General features: G+C 45.8%; 2 protein-coding genes across 2 annotated transcripts in view; one reads left to right on the top strand and one right to left on the bottom strand.

Moving 5' to 3' along the window:
- The window catches only part of LOC115321007 (monocarboxylate transporter 3), a gene marked incomplete at its 3' end in the record, with an annotated part of 59,469 nt that extends 55,245 nt beyond the window's left edge, over window positions 1-4,224 (top strand). Inside the window, exon 3 of the mRNA XM_042290206.1 lies at window positions 3,986-4,224. Within this exon, the coding sequence (XP_042146140.1) occupies window positions 3,986-4,224 (239 nt within the window). The remainder of the gene's footprint in view (window positions 1-3,985) is intronic.
- A 1,128-nt stretch (window positions 4,225-5,352) lies between these two features.
- On the bottom strand, window positions 5,353-18,421 carry LOC120846654 (E3 ubiquitin-protein ligase MARCHF3-like). Its single transcript, XM_040218500.3, has 4 exons — window positions 18,250-18,421; window positions 12,022-12,367; window positions 11,161-11,322; window positions 5,353-5,497 (listed from the first exon to the last, which is right to left on the bottom strand). Exons 1-4 carry the CDS (start codon window positions 18,419-18,421, stop codon window positions 5,353-5,355), a joined length of 825 nt encoding a protein of 274 aa, XP_040074434.1.
- Between the last annotated feature and the right edge of the window lie 5,236 nt (window positions 18,422-23,657).

Genomic DNA, 23,657 nt, shown 5'->3' with positions numbered 1-23,657 from the left:
TTAGTTTCTAATTAAATGCTGGTGAGAGCAGGACCTAACTGTCGCAGTGGAAATGAATATTAAAGTGTTTTATTTTGGCTATAGCTACAATTGTTTCAAGTCACAAAACGAAATCCTATCAATGTTTGGAATTCCCCGCGTTCATATCACTCGTCACGAGAATTATGGGTCAGTGTAAAATAACTCGAAACTCAAATCTAATATCAAGATCGGGCACATGTTCACTTCAAGATATCGTAAAAATTGTTACAACGAGCTGTTTATTTTGGGATAGTTGTCAAGGATTCATGGGTCAAGAAATCACAACGAGACTCATTTTTTTTTTAATGAACTGGAGATGGACTAGGAGCTATTCCTACTGGTTACCCGTTTCATTTAGCACTCACGCAGTCTTAACTTTAAACGATGATTAAAACCTAATACAGTTTCTTGATGAAGACCCAATGCCAAGGAGCCGAGCTTCTGTTTTCTAAATCTATTGCGTACACGTATGACCAAAACGCCGAGACTGTGACGAGAAGCGACGAACAAATACGTAGTTCCAAACTTTGTTTCAGTCTGTGATTGTTTGAGAATTTGTGTTTGTCCTTCCCTTTTTGTCCCAGTCTCGGGGTTTTAGTTAGTAACCTTAAACTATCACCAACTCGTTTGCGTCCCAACCTTCTTTTTTCATTGCTTAGTTTAATTCAGTTGCAAGACGCCATCGTCGGTCTTCATTTGTTTTTACATATGTAATCAAATTAGAGATGACGGCGTAGAAGCATTTAACTCAAGGAGGGTAAAAAACAAGAGACACAAGTCTCGAGTGTCACAGCGTTGAACTCGAATTATCGTTCCTTGAAAAGAGATACAGAATCATATGCTCGCTGTTTTCATACGATTGTTGTCAGGCATCATATACAGGTAGTCCAATTAAGCGATTCATTTAGCTTTATTTCTAGACTTCACACCTGTGGCTTGACTGCGCAAGTGTCGTGAGTACACGCTAAGTACCTCGAGAAGAATCACAAACCTTCAGAGATCTCACGTAGATTTACTGAGGTGTTTTTCAAAAGGACTCATTTCATTACCTTCGTCGCACGTAAACCAGGTGAAGAATAAAAGTAATTATGATATAAATCGTGAGTTAAATTATGCTTTAAATTACACCGGTGTTACTGGAATCATTTAAATCAAATTTTTCCCGCAAAAGTAACCCCAAAATAGAGTTTTTTTTTACGTTTGTCCATCATTTAATGCTTTCCATGTGCGATTGTTTTGGATTAAAGCAAAATAATCGCCAAGCAAGAAAGATTTGTAGCTGGCTGAACACAAACATTAAGCGGTGCTAGCAAGTCAGAGCACTGGGATCTCTTCTGACTTCGTTCGTCAGTTACCCCTGGGAGAAAATCACAACGTTAAACAAACGAAAACGAGAAAAGTAATGTCCTATTTCAGGGAAATCAGAGCAGGAAAAAAATACGAAATAAAGCTTTTTATTATTTAAAAATCAATCTGTCTTTATTTTAGTATGGAGGGGTTTACATATATTAACTTTGTTATTTAAATTGTACCTTAAAAGTTTAAGTTATCAGTAATTTTTTATTACATATTTTTTTTCAGTGATCGGATAGATACCTTCAGTGATAAAACACATATTGTCAAGAATGACAATTGATGAGGCGATGATAACCGAAAAAACTAAGCGTTTAATGGGGCGGACTTGTGCCCAAAAACAAAAATGGAAGAGAAGAATACAGCAGAGCGTCGCGGGCGTCGATGTCGGCGAAGCCGCAGGATCGAGCGCTGGGGCAAGACTGACTGCGCATCGGCACGTTGAGCCCCAATGTACGAGCATGGAATTCTGGAACAATCGGAGTAGAAGGTTCGGCGCGGAGAACATTCGGACCTCGAACAAGCAACAGGATTCTCGAATTTACCAGAACACGAAATTGCAAGAATAAATAAAAACACGTCGCTCCCAGGAATCGAACCCTTACTCTTCGCGTGGAAGGCCACGGCCACGCTGCTTTCTAGCTGCGCGCGCGGTAATATCTAGTAATAATAAGCTACTTTTCACGGGCTCTGGTGATTTAAGTCAAATGAATCTGATTTAAATAAGATAAATATGATTTAAATAAAATATATCTGATATAAATCTGATAAATCTGATTGAAATAAAACACATGCGATTAAAATTTAATGAAACTGGTATAAATGCAATCAATCGGTTGTAAATCAAATAGATCTGATTTATTTGAATAACAAATCGTGATTGTTTTCCACCCTACACGCAAGCCTTACTTTTTATCCTCCTTTGTTGTTCATTGTTAATTTATTTGATTCCTGCATGTAAAATAATAAGAAATTATTTTGTTTTATGTTTTCTATTGCCTGTTCAATAAGAATGGACACAAAAGAAGAAGCATTGCATATTTTTTTGTGAGTATCTCGTTGCTTCGCCATCCCAAGCGCAATGGCGCTGCCCTACGGTTTCGGTTTTGGTTTCGCTGCATCCCCGTGTTGATTTTAGTACAGCCTCCGGACACCAAGGGGTTCAAATGGCGTACTCCCAAGGTTTACCAGCTCACGTCCTATGGGCGGGCAAGTATAGGAAGTTTCACTCCTGGGGCCGAGATGTCAGTCAGCTAGCGAGCTGGCTCTTGGGAAGTCGAGGTACGACCCATGCACCGGACGATCCGACCGGAAGCAGGCGTAGCCACGCCAGGTCTCCCTAGGGAGTAGCCGCCGCCACCGTCACTGGACGCCTGGGCTGTATAGTCCCACGAGCCGTTGTCGACTCCGTCTGTTTCCTATGGGTAGTTTTTATCGCTTTGCCAAAGCAGGACTCGCCAGGCTCGGCTACTCGATCGGGCCACCCACCTACGATGAGCTACAGTCGTAACAACGTCCGCTTTTGACCTGTGCAAGTTTTCTGGTCTATACTTTTTTACAGGAAGATAACTAGGCATCGGAATATCACAAAATAAAACCCTCCGTCCCAATACGCATTCGGTAAAAGGAAGATTGAGTTTTCAACGTACAGGCGCCTATTTTTCCGGCTCGTTTCATAGGCCTACCCTATCATTTACATAAATTGTTTTACGTTGCAGCTTCGAAGCAAACAATTAACTCTTGCTTGTGTCACGGGTATGGTTCGTACCTAAGTGTTTCATTTCTCTAATTGCTGAATAAAAGTACCAAAACTGCCAAACTTCAATAAACACACACAAAAAAGGACATATCAGTATTGTGAATGTACCGAACGTATTCCTCCATGACCAGTTGACCTCACCATGAACTAAACCGGGGCGTTTGCTGCGTCGCGTAGCGTGTGACATAGTTATTGCGCGATTTGCAAAAGCAGATCGTCAAATCAACCTGCCATGCACAATAGACCCTCGTTTAAATATGTGGGCCCTCTAGCAGCTGCTGCGTGGATTATCCGAGGCCGCCATATTTTGGGCGTGCATTTAGGCAGGCATTGGACGAGTGCGGCGTCGGCGTTCGGCTCGCCCCCGGGTCCAAATGTATTCGACAGCGGTACTGCGCTCGTGCGATGGACGTGAACTTGGATCTAATCCCACGCTTCGGGCAGGAAGCGATTCCCATAATATTGCGGCCACCAGTGTTGCGTGATGGGCTTCTGAAAAGAGTTTATCGAACACTGCGTTTCCAGGCGTCGAGCCTCCGCACAAATCGTATTTCTTTTCACAGACTAACAGCACGATAACATTTTTCGATAGCCCTTTTACGTCACAATACTGGCGCGATACCGAGGGAAAGTGAGCGGAAAGGAGATTAACATAAAAAAGTCACCTTATTGAATTCGGTTAATATAAGCTACAACTTCCGAGTTTTGCAGCCAGTCTCATAACTGATACAAGCTTCAATTCCTTTTACACCATGACAAGTAGCGTTTAATGTTTTATGGCTTTAGCGGAACCACGTATATACGAAATTGCTTACCGCAGCTCATGGGTCGTCGCTTCTGTTTGTCATGCAGGGCGCTTTCGAGACGACGGAGGGAGCTACGATAACCTGTACAGGATGTACGGAGGAATTCTGCTCCTTCTTTCTGGGATCTTTCTTCTACTTGTCTGCGCTGAAAGATGCCTCAACGATGTTTGGACGCCAGGAGAGAAAGTGCAGGAAGGGGGACATCACAATGGACCGATCTCACTGAGCGCCGTGCGCACGCACGACGCCGCCACAACTTTCGTGAATGGGAGGCAGACGGCCGTTCATGCGAGGTCTCCTGCCGTCTCGTGCTTCACACGTGCAGGCAGAGCTCCAGCAAGGGAGTTGCACGCGCAGAAATACTAAAGTTTCCTCGATGCATTGCGGCAGCGGTGGCGAAGTCAAACTGGCTGGTGAGATCGGTCTGTTCAACTGAGCAAACTAAGAATACGTGAAACGGCATGGATTTATGATTTCGATAAAGTTTATAAGACTGATATCGTTTTTTTTTTTTAGGCGACCGAGATGTTACGTCATACAAAAGCGTAAGCTGGCTCAAAAATATAAAGAAAACATGTAATGTAAATTCTTTTAATAAAACAACAAAAACCTGGAAGTGTGTTTTAGTTGTAATTTTGACTTTTAGTGCGCGGCTCTTCGAAAGTGAGTTAACCCTAAATACTAATAGTCATTCTAAAATGTTACACCTTCTAAACAACCCTCCGAAATATAGTTGAACACTTGATTTTCTTAAAAGGACACTGCAGCAAACTTTAATTTTTTTTTTCTAAAGTACATGAATGGGACGCGTATGCCACAAATTCAAACTGCCACTGAAAAAAAAGTAAAAAAGAAAAAAAGACCGTAATATTTACATTGCAAAATTTATTTTAATGATTTCGAAATCCGCATCTATTTTGGGGTTGGCGTTTCGAAAGACAATTGCGTTTCAAAATCCATTCTAACTTCAATTAAATCTTGCGAGATTAATATCTCGCTAAATGCGTCTTACGTGGGAAAAGTTTATTTTGTTATCTACGTGTCCTAAGCACAAAATATGTTTCTAAAAAATTCGTTCTTCATTAAAAAAAAAAAAAAAAAAAAGTATATAGCGTTGCTGAATATTGTAGAAATGAACACTCGAACCTATGCGACATAACTGCACCAGCAAAAACCGCACAGTATGAAACTTTTCAAAGTCAACCCATCGGTTCAGCGACGACTAGACAAAGTGCCTAAACGAAACATCCTTTACCCTGACAGCTTAAAAAAAAAAAAAAAAATCGGCACACCTTTATTAACAATTCGCGTTACAGGCATAAACCACGTGCCTTGCAGCAGTAATTTTGTTTGCGTTTTAGATTGATTCGGGTACGCTTTATGTACACGGCAGTGATTCCTGCCCCTGGCGTTTCACGCGGGTTCGGTGTAGATGATGAGCGTGCTACTTGAGGACTTCGGCGGAGACTCTTTGGGCGAAGACGACGGCGACTCGATCGACCTCTCCGCCGGCACGTCGACGTCGTTCCGGACGTCCGGTACACCCTCCACGACCACGCTGCGGAAAAGACCACACCACATTTGGGTCGGGCTCTTTATACCCGTAAGACGGCACCTAAAATGGCCTTTACGGAAAATGACATTCGGTGTACGTTATAGTGCAGTACGGATCCTGGATGACGCATTGCGCTTCCGCCTTGATAGCAACGGCGGAAGCGCACATTCAGGGCCCCTTGCAGACGTAGAAGTGAACACGGCAGACGAAGACTGAGCGTGACCACAGCCAGAGCAAGCAAGCCCTACCGAAATCAAGGGAAATCACCGAAAGAACCGAAAGCGAGCAAGCGCGGGAAGCTCGGATTTCGGATTGGCTTATGACGACGTTACTCTGGCTAATGGATTTCGCCCGACGCTTCGCCTCATGGTTGCCACGAAACATACAGTTTTTGTCAGAAAACGAACATATTTCAAATTAGTGTGCGAGACTTTCTATCTCGGTGTTCTGTTATATCTTGCTGTCCCAGCAGACAACATAAAAATAGTGTTGCGCCGTGTTCAAATTGTTTAATGACGAAAACGTGCACTGTGTACCAGAGGCGACTTTGCGACCGCAATCGCAGTAAACATCACCTAAATGTCATTTAGAGTTGTCGTCTGGCCGGTCCCATCTTGAACGTCATTTGAGAATCCTGAACATCATTTGGCGTAAATGGCAATTTAGGTGGCGCCTGACATGGTTATTCTCTAGTTCTATACGGGTGTAAACTATTGTACGAATAGGCTAGTGAAACTTTTGCGCGAAGATGTCTTTAGGCGACGCCTTCTTCATTCTCAATTTTCGTAAATGTAGGTTTAAAAAGAAAAAGAACTTGGTATTTGCTATGCGACGGGAGAAAAGTAAACCAACCGTCTTATTCACGCGCTCGGAGCAGCTAAATCTGCTTCGGGTGTTCATCTCTAGGAAAGCTTTTTATACTTTGGAATGGTATCGTGCCATATGGGACTAAAGCATCAATCCGACGGTCGGCGCCGGTCTCTCCCCCGCGCGTATAATATAACAAGTTTTTCTTTCCTTGCATTTTCCCCTCGAAAACCCCATGGACACTCACGAATTTTTTGGATGATAAATGAATCAGCCAATGATATCTGTGAAAATTTTAATTGCCCTCAATATGTTGCCTTATTTATATGAACGTATTTACGCTCGGACAGCGCTCGGAAACACCCTGTAGATTAGCGGCCCAAGAACATGCGCCAGAGAAAAACCTTCCATGTTTTTGTATGCAGGAGTATCACATGAACGTCGTACAATTGCATATAGGAGAAATACTATAAAGAACCGTAGGGCCTTTTGCCACAGTATTCGAAGGAGAGACATCGACTCCTCAGTGAGCGCAGACGGTCACACACTGGTTCAACACTGCGCATCTTGTATCCCCTTCTTTCGGGAGGTGTTTTACCTTTCCGAGGCCTCGACGGATGCTCGCGCTGAAATCAAGAGGCCTGACGTAATTTGACGTGATTCTTCTTTAGACATATCCCGAGGCAGGCGCCGGCCCCACGGCACCACTGGGCGCGCGCGCGGGCCCGACATCTTTTTGTTGAGGGGTGAACTAGTCTGGTTGGACGTCATTTGATGACGTGACTGAGTTCTCTATATTGTATAGCGACGCCGCGAACTTCGTTAAGATATTCTGATAACAACTATCGCTGTAAAAAAACGTCAAAATGTATCACTCGATCCAATACGGTGATTACAGATTCTAGCCTAATGTCAACATCTTGCTTGAAAAATAACTTGTACTATAGAACACTGCGTCAAAATAATTCAGGATGGCGTTAAAAATGTATGGGTGACCAATATTAGTCGGAATTCTTAAATCCTGCACAAGGGTGTGATTATTGCCCACAGCAATACAACAATGAATTGCTTATTAGCAGTCATATTCTGAAGGTATGTCAGCAGATGAAGTTTTTCAACAACTACTGGGCCCTGACATCATCTAAATTGCACGCATGATTGACCCAACTTTACATGAAGACAAGACCCAGCGAATGCACCACTTGCTTTGCAAGTACCACACCATATTTGATCTTGCAAATGGTTCTCTTGGCCAGACAAAAACAGTCATCCACCGAATCGACACCGGTACAGAAACAACAGTCTACCACCGTCCCTATTTCGCGTATCACTAACCGAACGCCGCACGATCCAACAAGAAGTTTACAGGATGCTGTCAAGAGATATTAACGGGCCATCATCAAGTCCTTGGTCCTCTCCTGTTATTTTAGTGAAAAAAAAGGACTGCTCTTGGCGCTTTTGCGTCGGTTATCGCCGGTTGAACAAGGTAACAAAAAAGGATGTGTATCCTCTGCCACGCATCGATGACACACTAGATTGCCTCCAGGGTTGGGCAGTATTGCGATAGTATTTCAGAAATGCATTTCGTATCTGCATTTCTGTATCGCGATACATTTTTTCACCAGTATCTCTATCCTGTTTCAAAGTACATTTGGGATGTTTCTTTTTATCACTATACAATCAGGATAAAATGTATTTTGTTACATTTCCTAAAAAATACCGCCCCCCCCCCAAAAAAAAAGAAAAAAAAAAAGAAACAGGTCTGAACGCTTTCTTTTTTTCACTTCTGTGGGCACCAGGGTCAAGGAGATGCTGGGGCATTGTTATTATGCTGACCAAGGCCCCTTCCAATTCTCCAACTATTTGTTTTATGCGTTCACTTCTCTCTTATGAGAAGTGTTGCGTAGTCGGGGACTCGAACCAGGCGGCGTGCCAGGAGTGGAGTTAGACGATCTTCTGCAGCAGGTTCTTAGGTAGGGATTTCTTGAGTCATTGTTTGCTGGCATCCAATGCCCGCTGCTAACCTTCTCTCTTGCCTTAGCGCACACAGTACACCCAGCCGGCAAAGCTGAGTCACAGTCCGCTGCAGCCCGAGCCTTGCGGTGGTTGACTTGAAATAGTAGGATGACTCAGGCAGTAAAGTTCAACACTTATTCGAATGCGTCTGCGGCTGCGCCCGTAATATTGCACGGCTCAGGGCTACGTCATCAGCTGACGTGAACCTGACCCGCTGCTCTTGTGGTCCGGAACCCAGGAAGGAGGCCAGACGTGGCCTCGCTGTGCCAACCCTAACTTCGTACACCTGCGACTCCAGACACTTCCTTCACCTTCTTCTTTAACGTTGTATATAAAACCGTCAGTTGTGAGTTAGCGCCTGTCCTGTGCACTTCTTCGTCTGTCCTCGTCCTAGAGCTATTTGTAATTTAGTAACCTGCGACTCGTCTCAAGCGCGCTGCTTTTCGGAGAGCTCGCACCTGTGCTGGCAATGTCAGGTCGCAATCCACGAGGTCTCTGTTTGGATGATGCTAGGTGAAACTTGAGGACTGCCATTCGTGCGTCGGTGGCGGAGGGTCGGCAGGAAGGATCTTCACAACGCGGGAGCCACCGTATCGTTTTTTCATCCGTAAAAGAAGATAAGACATGTGTCCCAGGATGCTTCAGGTGGTCCGCTATTCTCAAAAATTCCAAATGACACTGCCTGCACAATCTTCATCGAGGTAACCTACAACGAAAGCACGTATTCTCCTTTCAAACAGAAGCGTGGTAAAGTTTCATGTTCAAGGCCACACCTACAGATAAAGAATACCAGCTCAATCCACCGTGACGTCATGTGGTAAATGTTGACAGGGGCGTGGTGACGCTTTAATAGGATTTAGGATGACAGAATTTATTTAGAGGTCGAAGTCTTTTCGCATTCCTCGCCAAGCAGACAGGATATCAGGGAAGGGACTTTGGTCAGTCTTTGATGGAACGTTTTTTTGAACCCATTGAAGACTCCTCGTCGTTCGAAACCACTAACTTGAAGGCAAAGTGCCGAGACCACGGGAAGGTAATTTCAGGATCAAAAACTTCCACTTCAAGCGTCAAGCTTCATCTCAGTTGGCGTCTCAAACAAACTTCAAAAAAAATATTGCAGAATCAGTATTTCTGTATTTCTATTTCTGCCCTCCCTAAAATGTATTCCTGTATTTGTATTTCCAAAGACTTTTTGCCGCTACTTAAATTGCATTTCCGATACTTATCGCGATACATTTTTACATATATATTTTAGTATCAGTATTTTAGCTACTGCTTTATTGTACCCCAGTATTTGTGTTTCCAAATACATTTTTGAGTATTTCTGCCCAACCCTGATTGCCTCCAAGGAGCTGAATATTTCTTCTGCATTGACTCTCGTGCCGGCTACTGGTAGATCTGGAGCGTCGATGAAGCCGATCGTGAGAAAACTGCAGTCGTCACACCTGACGGCCTTTTTGAATTCAAAGTCAGGCCATTTGGGCTTTGTAATGCGCCCGCCACATTCGAAATAATGACGGACCGCCTTTTGAAAACTCTAAAATGGGTCACCTGCGTGCAGTGGCGTACTGACTTGTTCTTGAGGGGGGGGGGGGGGGGGGGGGGGGGGGGGGAGCAAACCAGTCCGTTTGTCCAGCACTGACAACCGTTGGAACGCTGTTTCAATAGACCAAACCACTCGATATGCCATCACATTATTGCTGGCAACCAGCACAGCTGTTGACCTCGGCCCCTTCCTTTTGGAGGATGTGATATTGAAGTATGGAGCCCCTCGAAAACTTCAAATCAACCGCGGACGCTCCTTCCTGTCCCGCGTGGCATCCGAGATGCTGCAGTGCTGTTCGGTGACCATCAAGTTAACATCGCTTAACACCTCCGAACTAAAGGCCCGTCCACGCGCTTGTAACCGAGTACGACCGATTGAGACAAGACCGGTTTTCAAGCTTCTTGCGACGGCTGAGGACTTGCTCCGCAGCAGCGTATCCGGTTCCCTGCCGTCACAAGAGACTTAAAAACCGGTCTTGTCTCTCGTTTCACTCGGTTGCAAGTGTGTAAACAGTGCCTAATGGTCTTACTGAGCGACTGAACAGGAGTCTCACTAACAAGCTGTTAATGTACGTGTCATCGGATTACAAGAATTGGGATGCAGCGCTTCCATACATTACCGTCGCGTATAATTCATCCCGCCACAACGTGGTTCCACATGTTTCCTGTACACTTCGGGCGTGAACCTCCGTTGATGATCGATTCTCTTTTTCCTCTTCAACCAAAGGCGTCCCTTACCGCATTTTTAGCTGAGTCTGCCAGCCGTGCTGAAGAGGCCAGTCAATTAGCTCAACTGCGCACGCGTAGCTCTCAAGAACTGCGGTGTACCAGCTACGATCGCTCTCATCAACATGTTGCTTTTTCTCCCGGTGATTTAGTTCTTCATTGGACACCGAAACGCCATATAGGACATTCCGAGAATCTTCGCATCGCTATACAGTACCACACCGTATTCATCACAAATACAGCCACGTAACACATGTGATGGAATCTCCGAACAAAAAGAAGTCAGGCACAACGAGACACAGTACACCTGCTTCGTCTGAAGCACTACCCCCCGCCGACATGATAACTTAACGACGAGACGTTGTTTTCTTCCCAGGGACGGGGTTATATTACAAAGACGGAAAAGGACAAAGAAGAGGTTAAAGGAAGAAGAGGAGAGCAACTCTATCTCTGAAACTGGGAGCAACAACTCCATCCTGTTCTAACCACCGTTTTTTCATATATAAACAAAACCATCTTTTCACCGTAACAATATTATTATATAGGCGCAGTAATCAGAGAAAATCAAGTACCTTGGAACTTCCTCCCTGTCCCCCTGGGAGGTTGTCTCAGCATCCTGCTGCGCCACTGGCGGGAGCGGCACCTCCTCAGAGACGGGCGGGGCGTTCGACTTCACTAGCAGGTTCACGTGGAAGTTATGGGACCGCCACTGCTTCCAGATTGTGTAGTGGTACCTGCGAGGCACTGGATTAGTGTCACGAGAATGGTACTTCTATCCTTAGCAGGTTTTGACACTCGTCATCCCTTTCCCCGCATACGAACATTCCAGCGAGGTATACGTCGCTGGAAAGTTCGAGGGGAGGCAACTATAGTTGCATCCCCACTCAATTCAACTCCTTTTTGGTCCCTGACGTCATAGAAATGCAGGGCGAGGCGAGTACCGAGCACTTTAGTGCCATTCTGCAGTCAATGGTATTGTGGCATTACCCAACGAGAACATCGAAGAACTGACAATGAAGCAAAACCACGCCCTCTGTTTCTCAAGTTGCCAGTGACTGTATTAACTCCAGAAAGACGGCTATAGAACGAGTATAGCAGAAACGTGCAGATGGAGTTTGAGAAAAAAAATCGACTTTTGAGATTGCTACCGATGATGTGCCGAGAGACAATTTTCATGGTGACACCTGAAGGGCGATTCACACACTTGCATTGCGTTCGACCGAGTGCGACACTCTTACGCCCGCCCGCGCCACGCTGTCGAAATGGAGATTGTAAGCGGCTCAAAACCTCGTTGCCATAGCAATCTGGAAAATGATTGACGTCTCAAGCCGTTGTTGTCGCACTCGATCGGACTCATGCAAGTGTGTGAACTAGCCTCCTTGGCCGCCGTAGCGAGGTTACTCGAGAAGGTGTACAGAGGGTAGCGCGGTCACCTGTACAGCAACGTGACCCAGACGCAGAACACGACGAAGAGCACGATGGTGATGAAGACGAGGCCGGCGCTCTCCCAGGTCGGAAAGCCCTCGTGGCTGAACTGGATGGCGCCCTCGGTGCACAGCCAGAGGCTGAACACCACCAGGGGAGTGAGCAGCAACAGGGCCACCATGTCCCCGATAAGGTTCTGCTTGTCCTCCCGCGTGCTCGAGTTTATGAGCCACTCGTGGAAACCTTTGGGCCTCCGCGCCGTCACGTAGTGGAACTTGCAGATCTCGCACTGGTCGATCGCCTGGTTGCCCAGCCACGTCTCCAGGCACGTCTTGTGCACCTTGGCCAGAGAGCCTGCGTCGAAGATGGAACGAGGCCGGAGAGGCAACGGCATATGCTTTCGCCATGTCGGGGAGCGGGTACACCAACACCGCCTAGAATTTTCGAGACCTGGGAACATCGTCTCCTTCCTCCACGGAACGTCATCGTATGGTGCCAAACCAGCAACTGGACTCGAACCCGATGCCGAGTTTCCTCCGACGCGTTGATTGGACACAACGTCACACCGAATGCTGACGCGGCGCTTGTGTTCAATCCGTGTCTTCGCTCGATTCCACCGTGATGACGTCCAAATTCTAGTGCAGGGGTCTTGACTACTCTAGATGGTGTTGGGCACACTCGCCAAAAATGCGCCCCTTCATGTTCCTTTCACGCGGAAAACGCGTGTAGCCAATCACAGCGAGCCACGGAAGGATTCCAGCGGACGACAAAGCTCAGAATGCGAGTGATGATAGCTCAAAACTACGACGCAGGAACAGTGAGCAGGACGCTTCGCTTGCTCACTGTCCGCATGCACGTCGCAATGTTCGGGTCCACGCGAATTCTAAGCTTCATGATTCGCTTGGATCGTTTCCGTTGTTTACAGTGACTTGCTACGTGCATGTTCAAAAGGAGAGTGGGCGAGCACGCGTCTTTTCATAGTGAAGTACAGTTGAAAAAAAATAATAGCCACTGACAGGTTTAGAAACGCAAGAGTGTCTTTTTATGTTCGCCCTGCTCGCTACGTGATTCGTGCTACGCCTTTCTCACTGGTTAACGCTTTGCCTACGGTGCGATAAGACAACACTCCGGGGCAGACTTCTGGCCGTCACTTGAAGAATGTAATGAATTACAATTAGAAATTACCGAGCCTCAAATGTAACAGATTACCATTACAAATTATTTTCGCTCAAAAATAAAGGATTACTTTACTCGTTACGTTCCAAATTCCTCTCACGTTACTTTTTTGGTACACTCATGAAAAACAATGCGGAGGGCAAGTTCGTCTGCTTCTTGCGCAGCGGGTAGCGGTGACGTCAGAACGCCGAGCCCTGATTGGCTGATCGCGACCCCCTATCTGAGCGTCGTCTGCTCCTTTGCAACGTCGTCTGTGTCTGTCTTACCTTTCCTGCGACTTTCGGAAGTGCAGAGGCAGATTCACGAAACGATCTTACGCCAAAAATGTGCGTAAGACAAAACTTAAGAACAAATTCGTATTCACGAAACAAAATTTTCGCAAGTTTTGCACAGGTTACGACGGAATCCTACGACAGCTACGAAGCTGCCTTACGCACTTCTAACGATCAAATTAGCATGGCCGACAGCGTCGCTCAGTCACTTGGTCGCGACGACCAACGGACGTTTATTTTTGTACGTGCTCTACTCACGCGTCCCGACTACAAGCAGCGAGAGAAAAAGTAAAAAATACTTGAAATAAACCATGACGAACAAGAACGCTGGATCCACAAACACCCGGGAAATGCTCCAACGACCACGCTTCCACTGACCCCGACCAAGCGAGCTCGGCAGATAGGCCTAGCAGGCACTCCGACTCGGCGCAGCGGTGCTCCTACGGTCCTTGGCCTAGACCGTCTGCCCACGACCGGCTGGCTTGCCGAATGGAATATGCCCGCGCGACCCTTGTGAACCCTTGTTAACCCTTCCCGTATTATACTTTGATCGCTGACCTCAATTTTAGATTAAGAGGTCAATCTCTTCCTCTTGTCATCTCCCTGTTTTCCGAGGCAGCAGTGACTCTCGCCGGTGAAAAAGCGGTGAATTTTTGACAGACGCAGGAAAGGTAAAGCAGCCATCGCTCTGACTAGCAGACGTAAAGCAGGCGACGTTAACTGCGCCAACCCGGCGACGCCGTTAAAGAGTGAGGAGTATCGCCGCACACGAAAGTAGGGAAAGGAACTTGCGGACACTAACCACCTTCACTCTCGGTTCTCAGCAAACAAACCTCGGCGCCTCGAGACACCTCGCCAGTGAGTCCTTTGACTGCTCTCCTTGATGCGCGTCTGCTAGTTGTTAGACAAAAACAACGTACCGCTCGAGTTATTTCGCCTGCCCTCTCTGAAAGGCGAAGTCGAGCTCACTCGTAAAGACCTGCGCTTCCGAAAGTCGCAGGAAAGGTAAGACAGACGCAGACGACGTTGCGAGCGGACGACGTTGCAAAGGAGCAGACGACGCTTAGATAGGGGGTCGCTATCAGCCAATCACGGCTCGACGTTCTGATGTCACTGCTACTTCCTTTCACATGCACAGAAGACGAAAATGAGCCCACTTGCGAGGTGTATAGAAGCAACTCTGATACTTTCAAAAACGTTCTGTCTAAGAAATATGGGGTGTATAGGGGTACACCCTTGTCCCATTTGTAACACCCCAAAAGAACACTTCGACGTGTAGTCCACAGATGTCGAACCGACGATATACCAACTTTCAAGAGCGGCTTGATAGTCGACCGATAGAACTTATTAAAATAACTAAGGCACGCATTATAGGCTACAGTAAGACAACCAAGTTTTTTGATTGAGCGCAACGTCTGAAAGCTACGGTCTTGTGCCTGTAGCTTTGATGCACTCTTAGCTTATACATGAACGGGGTACAGTTGCACGCAGTCCTGAAAAATCCATGGGCGCGAGCGGTTGTTTTTGAGCTTTGGTCGAGCGGGTGGTCGCACACTCATATTTATAAAGTTTCTGTATTGTGTTCATATTAAAAAAAAAAGTAACAAGTAGTTAAAGTAATACAATACCACTATTAGTAACGAGATTACATCACAAATTACTGCCGCCAATAGGTAACGCTGCAATATCAAAATTACTTGAAAAATTAACAGATTACCCCAAGTCTGCTCGAAGAGGGGGGGGGGGGGGGAGAGGGGAGGGAGGGAGAGAGACTGCCATGCCGTGCGTTTCTGAAGTTGTCACTGATGATAGCTGCGCTACATTTATTAGAGTTTTCCCAAGCGGGATGTAGTGTAGGAAAAGGCGCGATTTAAACGAGCGTCTTTGGACAGCGTAGCTGCCTTGTTCAAGAATATTTACCGCGCGGCGAGTGGTCACGTGCACTCTAAAAGAAATTATAAAAGTCCACTTCCCTGTATATTACAGGGATAGCCAATCATTGTGAACAGTAGAGGGACCCCAGCGAATGACGTAGATCAAAACACAAATATGATTAGATTAAAAAAAAAATAATATATGCATAATGACAAATAGTGAGCATTTGTGAGATTAACTGTAGTCTCTTGGCGCTTTTGTCTGATTGTTATGCTTGTGTGTACATTAGTTTCTAAATGTTCCATTGCTCGGGTGCGCCAGCATCAAGAACGTATGGTTGTTACTGGACACCTAATAATAAAATCGATTCTTGATGCTTATTTAATATTACATGTAAAGTTCGGCAAAAGCTGGGCAGGACGCTTGCTTTGTGCGACGAAAGCATGTACACACTCTAAAAAAAGTTTGTGCGTCTATTTTCCCGCACAACCCTTGGAGAGCCAATCACCGCAACTTAGGGAGGCAGCTCAGCGAATGAAAATGCCGAAACATATGTTTAGACCAAAAAACGCAGTCTGAGTTGGGACATTAAGCAATGCAAAACGCCACGCTGGCATTGCTTAATGTCACAACTCAGACTGCGTTTTTTGGTCTAAAAAAATGTTTCGGCATTGTCATTCGCTGAGCTGCCTCCGTAAATTGCTGTGATTAGCTCTCCGAGTTTTGTGCGGAAAAGCAGACACACGGTCTTTTTTTAAGAGTGCAGAAGCCACACATATAGGGTGTCCCCACCAAAGAATAATTTACAGGATCTTTGTTTTTTTTTTAAACGCAAAAATAAACTACACATCACCGAAATCTCATTCTCCACCCAAATGTTGGCCTGGCGGTTCGAACCAGATGCCACATATTCAGAACTAACGATTATCTTATCCAACAGTTATAGTCGATTTTCTGAAATTTTAAGTAAAAAATGGCGACCGATGGTTCTCTAATAATACATGCAACTGAACGACGCCATGTACTCAAAACGGATGGAAACAAGCTCAATTTTCGCGTCAAAAATTTCGAAAAATCACCTATAAGTTTTAACTGAGGTAACAGTTAGTTCGGGAGCTTTGGCATCTGGTCCAGACCGCTAGCTCTAAATTTGGGCGGAGGATCAGCCTTCGGTGATGCGTAGTATTTTGTTTGTTTTTTAAGGTGAAAAAGTACATTATGTTTCTTTTTTTAGAAGCGTTGTGTGACTGTGTCGTCTATACTGCTTCGTCAGTTGATAGGCGATGCTTGGTCCAGTGGTGTTGATTTGACTACGTCCAACTTAATTATAGTGAACTAATGTAAGCCTGTGTCAAAGAACAGATTTCTAGCCTCTTATTGCTCAATGTGACGGAGTTTGAGCGTAAAGATTGCATTACGCTGCAACGTCACACATAATTTTTTTTTTGCTTCGCTCACATAATTTGGTTTGCACATTTCACTCTTTACGCTTTACGCGATGTCGGAACTCAAGGCCAGTTCGCTAGAAACGGCATCTCAGCTGAGACTGGAGGAAAGAAAGCACTGCTATGCCAGCGCACGAGCTGAGCGGAACTGAGCGGAACTCAAACCAACGTTCACTCAAACCGCGCGTCAAGACGCTCGCGTTCCAGAGCCTTTGCAGCGCTTTCTTTCACCCAGTCTTGGCTGAGACGCTGTTCTAGCCGGCCCTGATCTGGCAAAGATTCTATACACCGGGACAACTTTTCTTGGCAATGCAGTAGAAGGTAGAGGCCCGCGTCCCCTCTCCCCTTTTGAGTCTACGCAGGCTCTCCTCCTCCCCCATTTCCGGGGAGAGGAGGAGAGCCCGCGCACTCCTCCTCTCACTCTTAACTTAAACTCACACTCAAAATGGGAGAGGGGACGCGGGCCTGTACCTTCCACTGCATTGCTAAGAAAAGTTGTCGCGGAGTATAGTCAAAGTGTAAAAGTGTTACATCTGTACGAAAAAAAAAAAGTTCCAGAAGATATTGAGCATGGAAAAAGTGTTACATGCCATTTTCGCCATACCGGGTGTCACAAAAGAAAATTTACACGGTCTTTTTTATCGCAAAAATAAACTAGGCATCGCCGAACGCTCATTCTCCGCCCAAAGGTAGCGCTAGAGGTCACAACCAGATGCCAAAGTTTCAGCCCGATTCGATTACTTAATCAAAAGTTATAACTGATTTTCTGAAAATTTCAATGGGAAAATGGCGTCCGACGGAGTTTTCGAACATATGGGGCTCTATGGCACCAGAAACCGAAAACGGGCAAAAATGGGCTCCAGTTTCCCATTGAAATTTTCAGGAAATCATTTATAACTTTTGATTAAGTTATCGAATCGGGCTGAAACTTTGACATCTGGTTGTGACCTCTAGCGCTACCTTTGGGCGGAGAATGAGCGTTCGGTGATGCCTAGTTTATTTTTGCGGTAAAAAAGACCGTGTAAATTTTCTTTTGTGACACCCTGTAATATAATGAACGCTAAGCACAAAGGAGGGACAAGGACACAGTGTCATTGTCCCTCCGTTTTGTTTAGCTTTCAATATATTTTTATCTGCTTCAACACACTTGCCCAACTATCTACCTGTTGGTATTTTCTGTGTAAAAGTCGTAAGAATTGTTTTGTCATATTCACATTTTCATTTTATGTACCTCTTTTCATATTTTTTGTTTTACAAATTTCGAAATTTCGTGCGACATTTTGTTGGGTTTTTGCACACGTGTTTGAACATTTCCTCATCTTGCGCCGGACGTTCCGCTCCAGTAAAAGAATTGTGAATATGCCCGGCAGACTGCCGGCTGTCCTGGTCTTTGGGTCTTTAAGCGAAACCTCCTAGTGACTAAAGATATCGCTCTATAGTTGCAGCTCTTTTTTCTTGCTTGTCTCACCTTTGCACTTGCATGGAGCCAAAAGCGATTCCGTGCTGACTCCGCAGAAGCAGATGCGGCAGATGTCCGCCTGTGCATTGCATGTCTGGTGGTTGTGGTGCGCCTTGGTGGAAGAGCTCAAGCTGCTTGCGTCCAGGTTATCGGTGGCAACCTCGGGCTGTTCAGACACCATCGAGGCGGCTGCTGCTGCCAGCGCCGACTGCGTCGCCGATGGAAGCTCAGGCGACTGCGGGCTGCATCGTCCTCCTCGAGGTTCCGGGGGCCCTGCCGCGCACACCGAGCGCCTTCGGGTCAGCGCTTTGCTACGAAGGCAGAGCTCGAGGACGTGTGCAACGTCACCTTGAGACTACCTCGAATTAAGACGGGTTCACACACTTGTGTCTGCGTACCTTTACAAAACATATTTTAGGCAGTGAATAGATGTTATATCTACACCTTAACGGCCCTTTCAACTTTATGTGTAGTCATGTCTTATCGACAATTTGCAGTAGGTTTTCTATCGACTTTCTTTCAACAAAAGCCTATAGGACAGAGACGATAAAAATGCACTAGAATTTTTATCGTCAGGTCTCAGTACACTTTCTATCCCCAAATTTGTATACATAAACTTGATAAAAAAAAAAGAAAGACGTTTACAATTCTCTGTAATGCCAAATTAGAGCGCAGCTCTTGAGGAGAAAAGGGGGAGGGTACGGCGAGGAGGTTATGTTCATGCACCCCTTCCGTGCTCTCCCCTCCTGCTCCTCTGCCCCCCTCCCATTTAGCGGGAAATTTTCGCTGAATTCGCCGCGAAATATGGCGCAACATTTTACCAACATTTTGCCGCTAAATTTAGCGGAAAATTTAGCGAAATTTTTACTCTAAATTTAGCGGGGAAATTTAGAGAAAATTTCAAGCTAAATTTATCGGGGAAACTGAATTGATGTTGAGGTCACGTGACGTTAATTTTCCGGCTAAATTTAGTGGAAAATTTCTTATAAAATTTAGCGTGACGTTACACGTCACAAAGGTAAAATTTTATGGTTTGGCGGGAAAATTGTTCGCAAAATTCGGCTGGAAATGCTTTCGCTAAATTTAGCGCAAAAATTTCCTCTCTAAATTTAGGGGAAAACTTTCCTCGCTATATTTAGTGGGAAATTTTCTGGTCGAAATTAGCGGGAAAAGTTTACCCTCGTGACGTCACGTGACGTCACACTTGACGTGACGTGGGCACCCTTGTGATCCACGTTACCCTCGTTACCCAATTGTACCCTTGTGACGTCACGCGTGACGTCACGTGTGACGTTATTATGGCAAACGTCTCATAATGTAACGCACGGTTACGCCGACGCCGACGCCGATGCCGACGCCGCTCAACCCGGAGACGGGCGCCCAAGAGCTGCGGTCTAATAATAAAATACAGTGCGGAGAAGAGGCATCACACCCAGTTGAATCCCCCTTCCGGAAGCTGCTTTATTCGATTGTGTCAAATAATTATCGCTTCTTGCAATGCTTTACAGTTGGAGATACAGTTCACTAACTATTAGAGACCACATTTTGCATAAATTATTGGCGAGAGAGAAGCAACATAGTTGCAATCTTTTTATGTTCTTGGGGGGCCTCTTTCAAATGATTGGCCTTTCAAGTGTAGGGCATAAATAGCGGTGGAGCAGTTAATACTACGGAAATATTAGTGTCATGCGTTCCGTGATGTATGTACAAGGTGTCCCGCAAAAAAAAAAAAGTTAGGTGTTTTTGTTTTACCTCAAAAATAATTTGCGCAATTCTGAATGCTCAATCTCGGCCAAAATGTAGCCCTAGCGGTTCGAACCAGATGCGAAAGTTTTAGAATTAAAGTTATCTTTCTCAAACGTTATAGTCGACTTTCTAAAATTTCCAAGAGCAAAATGCATGGAGACCCATGGGCCTCTTATAATACATGAAGTTGAATGGTGCCAGTTACCGAGAATGGGCAAAAACGGGCCACATTTTCACATTAAAATGTTCAAAAAATCACCTATCACTTTTGACTGAGTTAACATATAGTTCTGAAACTTTGGTATCGGGGTTTAACCGCTAACACTGCAACAGGGCGGAGAATGAGCGTTCGGCGATGGGTAGTTTATTTTTGCGTTAAAAATAAACTGCACTTTTTTTTTTTTTTTTTGGGGGGGGGGGGGGGGGGGTGGAGACACGCTGTATATGTGATGTAGGCGTATGTGCACAAGACAAGTGGCGAGTGCGTCTTCATCTATTGAGACAAACCTAAAATTAACGTTCAGGATTTCATTTTTCATTCGCAATAAACTGGAGAACTGTCAATAAAAGGGGACAGATAAGGTACTTTGTTAGCATCTCTATCTGTTTTCTATACAATTTCTTTATAAGTTCTCTCCAATCTGCATACACTGAGTTCTGTAAAAAGTCTACAGAAAACGCGACCAAAAAGCTACAGACAGTGGATAGAAAAGTGGATACATTTTCCTTAGAATATCTATAGCCTCTATACACTGTTCTCTACAAACATTTTATAGAAAGTGGATACATATTTTTGCAAGAGTACAACCGCGGGCCAAATAACCTCTTGGAATTTCTTACGCCAAGAAAACACCGCGGCGCCATCTATTGGGTAGGCGTGAAACACTTGGCACTTTAGCGAAATGCAGTTCCAGAATCACCTCGTAGATGGGGCCAGCGTGCCAGTGTGTTCCCTCGTCGCACGAGATCGCAAGACCTCGGTCGTAGGCGAGCTCAAGTGTGTAAACGGGCCTTTACACTCCGTTGCACATTCGATCCGACCTGTAACGCTCCCAGGGCCTTGAGGGTATGTAAGTAAAGTATGTAAATAAAAGTCAACGCTGCCATCTTATGGAGCCAATCAAGCAGCATCAAAAGTGTGTCGTCATGGCGCTCGTCGTGTTTGTGCGTTTCGTATCTCCGGCTAAACCAATCACGCACAGTGAATGTGCCGTGATCCCACGCTTTCTAATTGCGTGAGTAATTATTGCCCTGGGGCATGCAGGTCAGAGCCGTCTTTCGTTTGGACGGTCGTGGTTTGGTTTGGACTGACTTGGACTAACTGATTAAAAACAAATACCTCCGACTTGCATAACAACACCAACAATTTATCAGACGTTTCGTCTCCTATGCGGGAGACATCATCAGTGCGGCCTGGGAACACCCGACTAGCTACCAGCAATCCAACGCTTCTTCTTCCTTCTCTTCATCCGTAGCGCTGGTTCTGCCGACTTCTTCGTCCATGGCATACGGGGGACACTATCATCGTCTGCACTCGCTTCAACTTCTTTTACGTCCGCCGTGGATGGGAAGTTAAATGAAAAGTTATTTCAGGATGTCGCTGTACACGTCGGGGAGGGGGCCGCGGTTAGAATTGCAGGCGGATGGGTCACTGCGAATACACCATGATTCCAGAAATCTTCTGGGACCCCACCGTTGTTCGCGTGCCAGGGTCACAGCATTCGCAACGTCAAAAGTGGGACCAGTCGTCCAACCATGGTCCATCAGTTCAGTTTTTGATCTTCTTGCACGCTTCCAATGACGCTGCGCAAAAGCGGGAGGGGAGGGGATCGAGCGGACGTGGCGGTTTCACAACGTGCGCGAGAACCTAAAGGCCCGTTCACACTCTTGCAACCGAGTACGACCGAGAGAGACCAGACCGGTTTTTAAGCCTCTTGCGATCTCTTAGGACCAGCTCCGCTGTAGCGCATCCGGTCCTAAGAAGTCGTAAGAGGATTAAAAACCGGTCTTGTCTCTCTTGGTCGTACCCGGATGCAAGAGTGTGAACGGGCCTTAAGACTGAGACGCAGCGACGACGCCATTTGCGCGAAACCGCCGACACTCGAGACGAAAGATTGACTTTTTGAGTGCCACAGTACGCGGACCGTAGGCGGCGATCGGGAAAAGGTGGCTGCATCCGAAACCACTGACGCCCGGGAGAACAGACTGGCTCTCCGAAGACAATAGTATGCTGACCCTTGCAATGTTGGAATTCTCATCCTTCGCTTACTCAGAACCCCCGAGTTAATTGTGGGCGTACTTCGTCGAGAATCAGCGTAACGACAGCAGCGACTTTGGCATAATTGTTTTCTTTGCGCTTGATTGGTTTGGCCGGTACTATGTCAAACGTGGAAAAACGACGAGCGCCTTTGAGATACATTTTTGGTGCTGCTTGATTGGCTCCATCGGATCATTGCGGCTTTGGCTGCAGTCGAACTTAATGTAAAACGGAATATAGGAATTTACAATACATCATTCAGGGCTCACATCATACCAAAAAATGTTGATCAATCAAAAGAGAGGGAGTGAGGAAATATAAAGGCCCCTAATATATCTGGGTACGTAATAACGACCTTTTACATTGAATACATTGTTTGGCACTAACGCCACATTAGCAGTCACTGTGAAAGACCTAGCTGCAGCGATCGTATACCTTCCGCAGCACACATTTTGCACTACCGAATATGTCTTTTTTTCGGTGAGATTAAGAGAAATCGCCATTGGTACGGTGCAATGACGTCAAATGCAAGCCCTGTGTACGTAATTTGAACGTCACATTATTCCAGAGCGTTGATGATGGTACCTGCTTGTCGCAAAGTGGCCTTCCGTGATGTAATATAACGCGCAGCAGGGAAAACTCGGGGAAGACCAATTGCCGCAAACCCGAGCAAGATATGACGTAGGTGCAACCTGTGCGCTGGATAATTACGGCCCTAAAGCCGTTAAACACAGAGTTGGAGCGCAAAGTTCACGAAGCGCGCCGATTGGACATGGGCGAAAAAAGCGCGAAGTCATTGTCGTGATAGGCCAATCGGTGGGCTCCGTCAACTTCAACCCCAACTTTGTGTTCGACGAGTTAGGGGCCCAGGTGTAGATGCTCAACCACCGTTCGTCACACTCTCTCCATACAACATTTTGAAATCATTAAAACGTTCGAATATTCACGGCAACAAGTAAAAGGACTAACATTCAAGTTATGACCATATGCAATGTAGAGCAACAATTTACACCAAAATCTAGAAATCTATGCCGAAATCATATATCCATTTTGCTTACAACCTTCAGACGCGACGTCGCGGGTGTGGCAAAAAATAAAGTAACGCCGACGGAAGTTTGACGTCGTAACTGAAAATATCAGCCAGACTCTAATAACGTGACTCGGACAATAAGTAATGATAACAGAAGCGCGAATACGTAGATTGCGCGTGATGGCACGCGGCGGTTGTTTCTGATTGTTGTATGCTTGAAAGTACCACTTCACCGTGTAAAGTTAACGCAGTCAAAGTAAGTCCCGTGACGGCCTAATCGTAGCGTGATTTTACGCCTCGTGAGCTGCCAACGTGGCGCCCTTGTGCAAAACGCATTCCTTATGTATCATTCATTTCGCACTACCACATTTCGTCTCCTCAACG

This window comes from Ixodes scapularis, unplaced genomic scaffold (genome assembly GCF_016920785.2).
Source record: "Ixodes scapularis isolate PalLabHiFi unplaced genomic scaffold, ASM1692078v2 PGA_scaffold1__304_contigs__length_218370807, whole genome shotgun sequence".
NCBI classification, from domain to species: Eukaryota; Metazoa; Arthropoda; class Arachnida; order Ixodida; family Ixodidae; genus Ixodes; species Ixodes scapularis.
The sequence above is the reverse complement of the archived record's forward strand: the minus strand, read 5'-3'. Positions and strand labels throughout refer to the sequence as shown.

What these genes read in the sequence shown, in the direction of transcription:
- LOC120846654 (XM_040218500.3), bottom strand. Translation starts at nt 18,421, where the DNA reads ATGGTGTCTGAACAGCCCGAGGTTGCCACCGATAACCTGGACGCAAGC. An exon ending in GGCTCCATGCAAGTGCAAAG is followed by an intron (nt 12,368 to 18,249) that starts GTGAGACAAGCA and finishes TCTTCGACGCAG; the next exon opens with GCTCTCTGGCCAAGGTGCAC. An exon ending in TGGGTCACGTTGCTGTACAG is followed by an intron (nt 11,323 to 12,021) that starts GTGACCGCGCTA and finishes AGTGCCTCGCAG; the next exon opens with GTACCACTACACAATCTGGA.